The 11453-nt window shown below is 38.5% G+C and overlaps 1 protein-coding gene across 1 annotated transcript in view; it reads right to left on the bottom strand.

The window, feature by feature from the left end:
* Window positions 1-148: 148 nt before the first annotated feature.
* BRCA2 (BRCA2 DNA repair associated) overlaps window positions 149-11453 on the bottom strand; it is a 30313-nt gene continuing 19008 nt past the window's right edge. The window contains exons 14-25 of the mRNA XM_028726472.2: window positions 10807-10994; window positions 9776-9946; window positions 8786-9143; window positions 8207-8362; window positions 7936-8077; window positions 6659-6777; window positions 5721-5919; window positions 4184-4350; window positions 3951-4089; window positions 2292-2548; window positions 1063-1203; window positions 149-861 (exon numbers count right to left, since the gene is read on the bottom strand). Of these exons, the coding sequence (XP_028582305.2) occupies window positions 466-861; window positions 1063-1203; window positions 2292-2548; window positions 3951-4089; window positions 4184-4350; window positions 5721-5919; window positions 6659-6777; window positions 7936-8077; window positions 8207-8362; window positions 8786-9143; window positions 9776-9946; window positions 10807-10994 (2433 nt within the window). The 3' untranslated portion in view covers window positions 149-465. The remainder of the gene's footprint in view (window positions 862-1062; window positions 1204-2291; window positions 2549-3950; window positions 4090-4183; window positions 4351-5720; window positions 5920-6658; window positions 6778-7935; window positions 8078-8206; window positions 8363-8785; window positions 9144-9775; window positions 9947-10806; window positions 10995-11453) is intronic.

The following is an 11453-nucleotide window of genomic DNA, read 5'->3' as shown; positions in this document are numbered from 1 at the left end:
AGTTCTAAAAATATACGATGCCTTCATTAAAGTTAGTTATTGCTGAACTAGTTCCATAACTTTGAATGTGCTTCTACGCAACATGACAGGATTTTTAAAATTTATAGCCATTCTTACTGGATTTTCATAATCTATTCGATAGAGCATACATAATCACACTAAGCTTTATTCTGAATTGAAATGAGTAATACACAGACAAGCCTGTACAAAACACTTATAACATTTACAAAGATTGCTTACATATTTAAATGTACAGGGGCATTTATAAGTACTTTCCTTTGTCTTTGGGACTTCATCTGCACAGCTAATGGAAGTATTTGTTCCATTTGTCTCCTTTGTAGCAGCCTCAGTACTCTCCTTACAGTCCTGCAATATATCTGTTTTACCAGAATATTGGAATTATTCCTTACTAAAAGGCTGACAGGAAGAGCAGTGGATATGGAATACACAATTATACCCACCAAATCAACCTGTATCTTCTGGAAAACTACTTACGAGGGCTTGTGTATTTATCATTGCAAGCTCCTCGTCAGCAACAAAATTATTTTCAAGAGGAGAACCAGTCTCACTAGACCCTCTCAGGGCAGATTTTTTATTATAACATGCTGTTCTTTTCAGTGACTTTTCAAGTTGAGTGCCGGAACTTCGGGGAGGCTGAAATGCCCTTTTCAAAGATGGAGAAATAAATATACAGTTGGTCTTCACTGGTGGTGGGGAAGGTACTCGACTAAGCAGGTCCATTGCTCTTCTTTTCTTACAGTTCCTAGGGGTTTCTTGTAGTTCCGCTGTTGTTTTTGCTGACCCTAGCTTCCCAAGTGACAAAGGACTCTGATGCCATAGTCCACTGCTAGGAGTTGCAATCTAATTAAAGGGGGGGGGGGAGAAAACTAAGCTTAAATTCTGTCAATGACTACTGCCATTCAAAGACATCTGAACTAATCATTACTCCACCACCATCCTTGAGCTATTTATACTTACTTGAGATGGCTAAATATGCTGTCTGATATTTAAGTTGATTATACTGGTAAATATAATCATCATACTAGATTAATAAAAACTTACGGAATGTTTATTTCCTGCATCAGCTTTCTGAGAAATGGGATCCAAGCCACATTCTTGGGGCAAGTTAAATGTTTGTGGGTCATCTGTTTGTAGCAAATTCATCAGTTTGCATTGTGCATCTTTGCCAAAGCAGCTGCTATTCTGCAGGACAAAAATATATAGTTTTTACTTTTAAAAAAACCCTTTGCTATTGATTTTTAACATAATGAATATGGTATGCTGTAGATACTCAGGACTGCAATACCTCAAGAACCACCTCTCCCTATATAAACTGACACAGACCCTGAGATCATAATGCAATGACTTCTTCATGTGCTTCTTCCACAAGAGGTCCAGAAGCTGGCAACATGAGAACAGGCCTTTTCTGCAGTGGCTTCACATCTGTGGAATGCTCTCCCTAGGCCCGATTTGTGTGGCACCTTCATTATACATCTTTGGGCCTCAGGCAAAAACGCTTCTCTTCAACTAGAGCTTTGGCTGATCAACATACTATGTGCCTTCACATGTGTTTTTGGGGGGTGTTTCTGGTTTTGTTCTCATTTTTATGTTATGAACTGCCCTTGAGATCTTCAGATGAAGGGCAATACACAAAATGAATGAATGAATGACATATGTATAGTTACAGGCAATGCCTATGTCCAGTGCCAAAAATACTGGCATTCACATTTTGTTGTTTATATAAGCAGCAGATTGGACTGGAGACTAATTCATACAGACCTCTTCTCCATGTACAGAATGAACACATGACTAGTGCATGAACAGGTTTTGCATCTTTGGCCTGCAGCTTCGTGCATTTCACTACATGGGTGCTTTGGGAAAGCTGGACATCTTGTATGGACAAAAACCCTTACCAAAAAATATATGTTTTGGCGACTACTGCCCTAGAAATAGTGTAATGCCTTTTATGAAGTTGATAGCTTATTTGGAAGGTGCAAGCTGGCATCCTACTTCTGGACAGAGGCTTGTGGTCAGGAACACATTACAGCTGTTCCAAGCTATTACCTGAGTTTCTATAGCAAATGTCCTTTAATTAGGGCAACTAGAGAAACAGCTTTCACAAAATACTGAATTGTCTTCCACTGGAGACTAGACAAGTCAAAACATTAAATGCTAATTTAGTATGTCTTTTGTTGCAACCAGCCTTTACCATTTGATATACCATGTGTATAAGGTAACATAATTCGGCCGCCCCATGCCTTCAGTGCATTGGATAGGTGAGATCAACGTACCTCTACAGTATTTCTCAGTTCATTAAAAAATCCTTGGAGATGACTTTCTTTTGGATTTGAGGAGAATGCAGAAAGGTCTCCAGCCAATAATGTGGGGATGTCTGATCTAAATTCAGGTCGCCACTGAAGGTTGATTGCAGAGATCAACGTAGAAGGAATAATTATGTCATCAATAGCAAGCTGCTTAAGATCTGTATAGATCTGGACTGCTATGAAATGATGATTCTCATCTGACAGATACACCAGTGTAGAGAAACCTATGTTAGAAATGAAACATAAAAATTTAACTTCACTTTTAAAATTAAAAATACTAACCCTTAAAAAGTTTACATTTAACTCTAACAAAGCCCAAAAGATGATTCTGGGGAACTTGAATATAATAGCTTATATACTTTGAGCATTGTATTGGGGAAAGCCTGTAGCCTACTAGAATGAATGCATTAAGCAAGGTGTATCTGACCAGCAGTGTTTCAAGACACAGTACAAGAATCAGGTGAGCTAATTAAAATGCATTAAATAATTGGAAATTTAAAAACCGATTTTAAGCAATTTCTCCTAATGTAGTTCACAGAGGATTGCACAAAGTCTTCCCATTTGTGCAATAACTTCTACTTGTGCAATGGAACCTCTTCTCCATCATCTCTACTTGTGTGTCCCTGTGCCCCCCAAATCTGCTCCAGAGCATTGGGGAGAAGCGGAAGTCCTTGTGCAAACAGAACAGCCCTTATTTCCTAAACATACTAACTGGTTCTTTTAACTTTTAAAACATTGTTTCCAACTTAACAGAACTTTACAAACTGCTTAGGAACATAATCAAAAGCAATTTGTTGTTCAACTTACGAGTCTTTTGTGCTACAGAATTAGATCCACATTGACCCAAGCAACTCAGTACAGAAATAACTGATTTCTATTTGCCTTTCTCTGCTCATAAAGGTAAAGGGACCCTGACCATTAGGTCCAGTCGTGGCCGACTCTGGGGTTGCGGCGCTCATCTCGCTTTATTGGCCGAGGGAGCCAGCGTACAGCTTCCGGGTCATGTGGCCAGCATGACTAAGCCGTTTCTGGCAAACCAGAGCTGCGCATGGAAACGCCATTTGCAAGGAGGTTAATTAAGATGATAAGTACCTAGAGTTTTCTAGAAATTGCTCATAGTTGCTGGGCAGAACAATGTTTATGGATTATAATTTAAAAATAAAAGCATAGTCATACATTTTCAGAATATGAGAACCAGTAACAGGCATAAAAATGAAAGTACAAGATCATCCAAGTGGGGTCACTAAATTATCCTGATGAAATACAGGTTGGTGCTTTCTGGATCTTTGTATGTGTGTTGACTTGCCAATGCTTGGGTCTGATAGGAACTCCAGAATACATAACCTATGGTATTGTATGTAATGCCTGACCTGAAAAGCCAGATATTTTTCTCTGGTTTTGGTTCATGATTTCATTTTGAGATTAGATGTTTTGGCTTTAACAAGTCATTTAGGTATGCTTATAAACATAAAACCATGCTATAATTGAAATGTAAAACAGTAAATCTGATTTCAGTAAAATTCCAATTTTAAAAATTCTTTACAAACCCTAATAAGGATTCAGACTGGTAACTTAAATAGGATTCTTTTTAACTCATTATAAATCAGTGCACTAGTCTTAACATACCTGTTCCTTTTCTTAGAGAAACTATATATCCCACCAAATCCACTTCAGAACAGGTAGGATGGAAAGATGGTTCCAACAGCTTGCTGAATCTCAGGCACTCTCTTGGCCTGTAAACTTGTGACAGGGTTTCTTGAGACACCTAAAGAATTTTGAACAATGACATTATTATTCATTTATTATAAATGTTGCTTAAATTTTTAGGTTAATTCACAATGACAGGCCATAATACTTACTGGCAACTGCAGATACTGAGTTTTCTTGGTAGCTGTTAACTGTATATTGGCAGTCTCCAACTTCCCTTTGGATTGGGATGCAGATAATTGGAAGACTCTATACCGACCTCCTTCCCTTAGGAGGGTAAAAATGTCTGATGATGGGCGCCAGATATTCAATACTACTTCTAAAGATGTAAAATTAAACAATATGTTATCCTTCATCAGCAAGATGGACCACCCAAAGAAGACATGCAGGACCCATGCTGGGTCTTAGTAATCACAACATCCTTTTCTAAATGCTCACAGACTGACTGTTGAATTATCTGTTCTAGGACTTTCGCTGGTATTGATGTCAAGCTTACAGGTCAGTAGTTATCTGGATCTTCCTTCCCCCCCTTTTTGAAGATGGGAACAACATTTGCCCACCTCCAGTCTGTAGGGACCTCACCGGTTCTCCAAGAATTCTCAAAGAAAATAGACAAAGGCTCTGAAGCTACACCCACAAATTCCCTTAGTACCTTTGAATGCAGTTTATCAGGCCCTGGAGATTTGAATTCATTTAAAGTAGCTAGGTGTTCCCTTTCTACCTATTTTCCTATCTTGGGCTGCAGCTCCCTCCTTACATCATTTAATCTGTTATCAACAGGTTGGGCATCACTTTCCTTTTGGGTGAAGCAGAGGCAAAGTAGGTGTTGAGTAGTTCCGCCTTTTTCTCTGTCACCCAATAGCATTTCTCCATGTTCCCAGTGGAGAGGACCTACCACTTGCTTCTTCTTCCTCTTACTTTGGACATAGCTGAAGAAACTTCTAACCTCTCTTGCAAGCCTGAGCTCATTCTGACTTTCCCCCTGCAACTGTTGGCTACTTGGGTATACTCCTCCTTTGTGAGTTCCCCTTTCTTCCATTTCTTATACATGCCCTTCTTAAATCTCTGGAAGCTGCTTATGCAGCCACACTGGTTTCCTTAGATGCCTTCCATTTTTCTTTCTTGTTGGTATTGTCTGCATTTGGGCCTTCAAAATTTCTCCTATCAGAAACTCCCATCCTTCTTGGACTCCCTTCTCATTGAGTATTTCTGACCATGGGATCACTCCCAGGAGTTCCTTCAGCGTTTTGAAATTGGCCTTCTTAAAGTCTGAGTGCCTGTCCAACTACACTCAGTTTTCCCTCGCCTCTGTATCCTGAAACCCAGGAGAACATGATCACTTCCTCCCAAGTTTCTGGGCACTTCCACTTCATCTATCATTTCTTCCCTATTGGTGAGGACTAGGTCCAAAACAGATGACCCCCTTGTTGGTTCTTCCACCTTCTGGAAAATGAAATTGTCAGCGATGCAATGGAGGAATTTGTCAGAACTTACACTCGTGGCAGAGTTTGAGTCTCAACCAATATCGGGGAAGTTGAAGTCCCCCATGATTACTATTTCTCTCCTTTTTGAATGTTTGGTAATTGGCTCTAGTAAGGCATCATCCAAGTCTTCATAAAGTGAATTCAGATAATCATGCAGTGTGAATAATCTAATGTTTAAATCACGAGGATCTCTGACCTTACTAACCTTTTCCTCTCTCTTCTTTTCTGTAATCCACAATTCGTAGCTTGAGTACGGCGGTTACATCCCTTCTGCAGGAACTGTTTTCCTCCTCAGCAGAATCCACCGCCTTCCTGAATTCGGCTTCTATCTGTGCTTGCTTTTTATCATTTACCATCTGTCTGTGACTGTTCAAGGCCTTTAACTGCTCCTCGCTGAAATAACTCTAAAATCACAACAATAATATGGCTTTGTCCATTAGCAAATACAGGCAGGGGAGCAGGGGGGATGTTTTGTAAGCCTCGGTTTTATAAAGACATGTTGAGTTTGTAAAACCAAAAGGTTTACTTTTTTAGTCTTACCAGAGCAATATATTATATTTTATTGTTATTATTATATTGAAACGTATTTACAAATATGAAAATTAAGTTTCCATCACAGCCACTGAATTTCGACAAACTGCCCCTCACATTTAAAAGAAGCAAAACAAGTGATACCTGACCTTTTTTCTTTCTGGTGTAATATCAAAAGAGCGGTCAGTGCTTCCCCAACAACTAGAACTACACACACTACAAACCCACAGTTTGTTCTGTAAACTGGCTCTTATTTTCTTACTTTATAGCTCAGTCAAAATAATACCTTCATTTTATCTTACAAAGTGTTCTGTAAACACCTCAAGTTTCATTTCAGACTCTGCTCAGCTCCCTGCTCACACTCCTGTGCTTCCATCATGCAATCAAACTCCAGAACAGCATATGGGCAGAGATGTAATCTAAGCACATATCTATGCTATCTATACCCTATTTTCAAATATCCATTTCCACATGCACCCCAAATTATTCTACATTCAAGTTTACATTTACATAAACGGATCAGCTCTAGAACTCAGTCATAATTTAATGTGAAGAACTTTGTAAGTTGATACAAGAGTAGAAATAATGTTAAGTTATTTGAAACATTCTTACTTCCAGGTAAGCTGGATCAGCAGCGTTAAGAACTGCCTCGTAAAGTTCTGCCCCATCTTGCAGAGAGCGAATCTGTTGTCTGGTTAACGTGCGGGATCGCAGTACTCTTTTGCCGCCATCTAGTTTTTTAAAAGTTTGCATGAGTTTATAACCACCAGAATACAATTATAAAGAATAATACTAAAGACTCCATTAAAGGTACTAAGAATGACTGGCATTTTATTTTGAAATGATCAATTACCACCCTGAATAAGTATAAAAATTCCGGAATGTGTTTAGTCTGAGTGACAAGCATCCAACATGAAGACGTCCCTGGCAAAAGGATGAAACCATTAAAAGCAGTCTGGTGAATCAGCAATCATTGATGGGACACAGAAGCGGTGACAACTGTCTGTAAGGTAGATTGAACCTAAGCATATTTATAGTTCAAATGCTACTTTTGAATTGTTTCCAGAGAATAAAAAGTAGCACTAATTTTATTTTATTTTTTATTTATGTCTTGCCTACCTTACTTGTAAGAGACCCATATTTGTTAAGAACCAGATCATGAGAGCTCTATGATCTGATCTGCTATCTTTCAAAATTTTTGACTGGAGCAGCAGTGCAAAGGGCAGTGGGTGCTTAGGACCATTTCCCCTGCTCTTTGCTGGATCTAAAAAATTCCACAAAGCTGGTATTAGCACAACCGCAGCAATAAAATAAAATAATGCTGTGGACAGATGTCCGTGTTTTTTTTCTGCTTCAGGGCTAGCAGGTGGGGAGGAAACAATTTCAGTCCAGAAAATGCACAGTGAGAGGAACTTCTGAGCCTGGCCCATTCTTGCTGGTATTCTCAATTTGCCCCTCCTCTAATCTACAGTGCCCCTTGCCCTTGGTTGTGCTCATTTACTTATTCCTTCCACTTCCTGTCCCCAACTGTCTGGTGGCATGTAATTTTTGAAACTCATCTCTACCAGGATGCTGAAAATCACATTTTGCACCAGTTTCTGATCTTCGATGGCAGCATCATGTGGGACACAGACAGACCACCACTGAACTTCAGCAGTAATACTTTTGTGGCCATAGATTAAAGCATTTCTGAATCTAATCAATTTTCTGTATGGAACTGTTGGTACATCATCAAGCCCTTTATGTTGAAAGCCTGCTTCTATGTGCACTTTTGGACTGGGTTCAAGATGCAGAATATTATTGTATGAATTAAAATCTGTTTAGAAACCCAAGCTGAGGCAACATTTAGCATTCAAATAACAATTAAACAGCTAACGTTTTTATTTTACCTTCATTCTTTTCAAATTCAGCTTGTATTTTTGCAAGCAATGCTTCCAGGGTTTTTTGTCGATTCTCAGCATGCTTTGCAGCTTCTCTTTCTTCAGCTCGACAGTTACGAAACACATAGGAACCTGCTGTTTTTTCCATCCACTGCAATGAATATTCATTGAAAATGGATATTAGTTACTTAGTTCTAGATTTTATCTACTTAAGCCTTAGATCTGGTTTAAAGTAATAGTTGAAAGTGGTTGAAAGTTATTGCACGCTATAGTACTTTACCTGTATGGGATAAAGTCTTTGAACAATGACATCAATGCAACCAACAGTCCCACCATCAATAAGGAGTGATGACAAAGACAAAGAGAATGGCCGGGGATCCCGATGGTATCCTAACTTGGCATACCATCGTGCGCGTCGAGTGCTGTTAGCTGAAATCTAAAACAAAATATCACATATCTACAAATATGATTGCTATAATGCAGCATATATAAGGTACTACCATTTGCCACACACTTGTGGACCTGAAGTTAGTTTTGGCTGAACCGGTCAATAAAAATACAGATCAAATGATTCATAGCCTGCAACACTGGTTCTCAAATGCTGTTTACGACAGTTTAGCAGGTGATCCATGATAAAAAGTTCAGTAATGGCAAACTTTATAAAACAACTTTGAGAGAGGCAATTATATTTCAAGCTGCTACTTGCTTCAGAAACAAATAACAGCTTACAGGTAATAAATACCTTCTCTGTTGGTTCCAATTCCATCTCTCTAACTTTTTAGACTTGTTTTTCAGATTTTAGCTGTTGGAACTGGCCCTGTCTTTTTTAAAAAAAGAGTACCACAAATACCTATTTTACCTTCAGCATAAGAGATTCTGGCGCTTCCAGTGGAGTGCTTGCTTCCTGAGAACCCACAAGTTCTGCTCCATGTACAACAATCTTCTGGCCCACAGTCAGCCTCTTTCTACACAATAGTGATTGGAGGGGAGGGTCCAAGACAGCCTTGATTCCATACCAGCCATCTGTAACTTCAACCACTGCTATGTCTTTTTTGCTGTCCTCAGCAGTGCTTTTATCACCACGGATCTGAGACATATTTGTGTTCAATGATATTATTTTAGAGATGCACAGTATGAGAGTTTTAGCAGCAACATCATCTCTTTCCATTATCCTTTTGATGGCTGAGCGATGACTTTGGTCAACTTCCACATCATACCTTTCAAAAGAAAAAGAAAATACAGTTGGTCTGTGAGCATTTAGGGAAGTATCAGGATAACTAAAACCCAGCATGGGTTTCTCAAAAACGAGCCATGCCAGACAAATCTCCTTTCTTTTTTTGACAAGAGTTACAAACTTGGTGGATCAGGGGAATACGGTGGACATAGTGTATCTTGATTTGACAAAGCCCTCCATTATATTCTTGTGGAGAAGCTGGTAAAATGTGGACTGGACAAGATTACTGTTAGGTGGATTTGTAGCTGGTTGACTGACCAAACCCAAAGAGTACTCTCTAACAGTTTCTCATCAATCTGGGATAAAGTTACAAGTAGGGTACCACAAGGTTCTGTCCTGGGCCCGTTGCTGTTCTTTATAAAGTAGGATGAAAGTATTATTGAGGGGATGCTCCTCAAATTTGCAGTGACTCCAAACTGGGAGGGGTAGCCTCTAAAGACAGAATCAGGATTCAACATGCCCTTAACAGATTGGAGAACTGAGCCCAAACTAACAAAATGAATTTCAAAAGGGACAAATGTAAAGCTCCACACTTTGGCAGGAAGAACCAGCTGCACAAATATAAAATGGGGGACACACGGCTTACCACATTCTAAATCTTAATCTATACTATACCTGTACTTCAGCTGAAGTAGGAGTCTTTCCGGAGTCAAACATTTATTGGCGAATTCCTGTGGAAATGCAACTTCCATAGCTGCTAGTTTCCACACAATCCACTTATAATGATTGTAGACCCAAGCTTTTGAAATTAGCTTAGGATCCACACCAGGTGTATCACACAAAGCCCTGTGGGAAATTATCAGAAAATTCATCAAGTTAAGAGATGTCAAGTCGTATGAATAGTACCTCTAAGTAGCAACTACCATAACAACTCAAGCTTTTAAATGACTGTTTTGAGGTGACCCATTACAAATAATAGCAAAATAGCAAAGTAACACTCTATAAACAAGCCACAATTAAACATATTTATATCCCTTCATTTCAATGGGAAAGTGTATGCTTGACTAGACTCAAAAATGCACAATTGTAATCGGATCAGCTTTCCTATTTAAGATTTGGATCGGGAAAATATTGACTTATGAAGACAGCAACAAAAAATTATAATATTCCTGCTGGATATGCTTTGTGATTAACACACACTGGTAATTAACATTTTAAAGAAACGGTAGCTTGCAGAAATAACATTGCTTTTATTATTAATTAAACAGAACTGCTTTTTCAAGTGAGGCTGAGAATAAGGAGCATTTGCTAGGAGATTAAATAAACATTTTCAAAAGGCATATTGTTAAAATGTACTCAAAACGAGTTTGCATAAGTTTTGACATATTCTGTTATTTAAATTCCTAAATATCAGCACTGTCAAAATTCTATCAATTATAGTTTTCTACAGAGGACAGCAGAGTACCCAGGTGTTTAATTACTAATGAATTATGCAAAAACAGCGTCTTTAAATTTTCTTTTTCATCTCAATATATAAAAAGTTATGTACTTCAACACTAAGACATTATTTGAGGTTCATAATAATGCACTTAATATTTAAACATGCAAAACCTCAACAGGATGAGGTTTTAGGCGAGATTCCTGTATTGCAGGAGGTTGGACTAGATGACCCTCGGGTCCCTCCAAACTCTAATATTCTATGATACCTGTAGAATTCTTCTTTTCCTGCCTTTCCCTCATCATTTGGAATAAGATATCCACCATCCGCCAGTTGTATTCCATGTTCTTCTAGAAAATAATCTCTACTGAAAAAATCCTGGATGATAAATTGAAAATCTTCTGCATTTCTGCTGCTTATTTTTAGGCACTGCTTGGAAATGCCAAATGCATACAACTGCAATGGTAAGAGACAAGCTGAATATTTTAGTGTTATTAAATATGCCCATTACGTACACATCAATATACGTTTCTTAGAAATTTCTGTATTTCTTAAAGTGGAAATTCAAGATGAAGTCTAGAATAAATAAGACATGGGTTCTTCATGGAAAGGGCTCAGTTACTCTGTCTTAGCAGGTCAATTTAAAGTCCCGTGAAAGTCCAGGGAGAAAGGCAATATACAATATACCGGTAATCAGGTCTCAAGCTACAATACAGGTAGGTAGCCGTGTTGGTCTGCAGTAGTTGAAACAAAATAAAATAAAGAAAATAAAGAAATAAAATAAAATAATTCCTTCCAGTAGCACCTAAGAGACCAACTAAGTTAGTTATTGGTATGAGCTTTCGTGAGAGTATCTGAAGAAGTGTGCATGCACACGAAAGCTCATACCAATAACTAACTTAGTTGGTCTCTAAG

Source organism: Podarcis muralis, chromosome 4, assembly GCF_964188315.1.
Source record: "Podarcis muralis chromosome 4, rPodMur119.hap1.1, whole genome shotgun sequence".
In the NCBI taxonomy this organism is placed as follows: domain Eukaryota; kingdom Metazoa; phylum Chordata; class Lepidosauria; order Squamata; family Lacertidae; genus Podarcis; species Podarcis muralis.
Note: the sequence above shows the minus strand (reverse complement) of the source record. Positions and strands in the feature narration are given on the sequence as shown.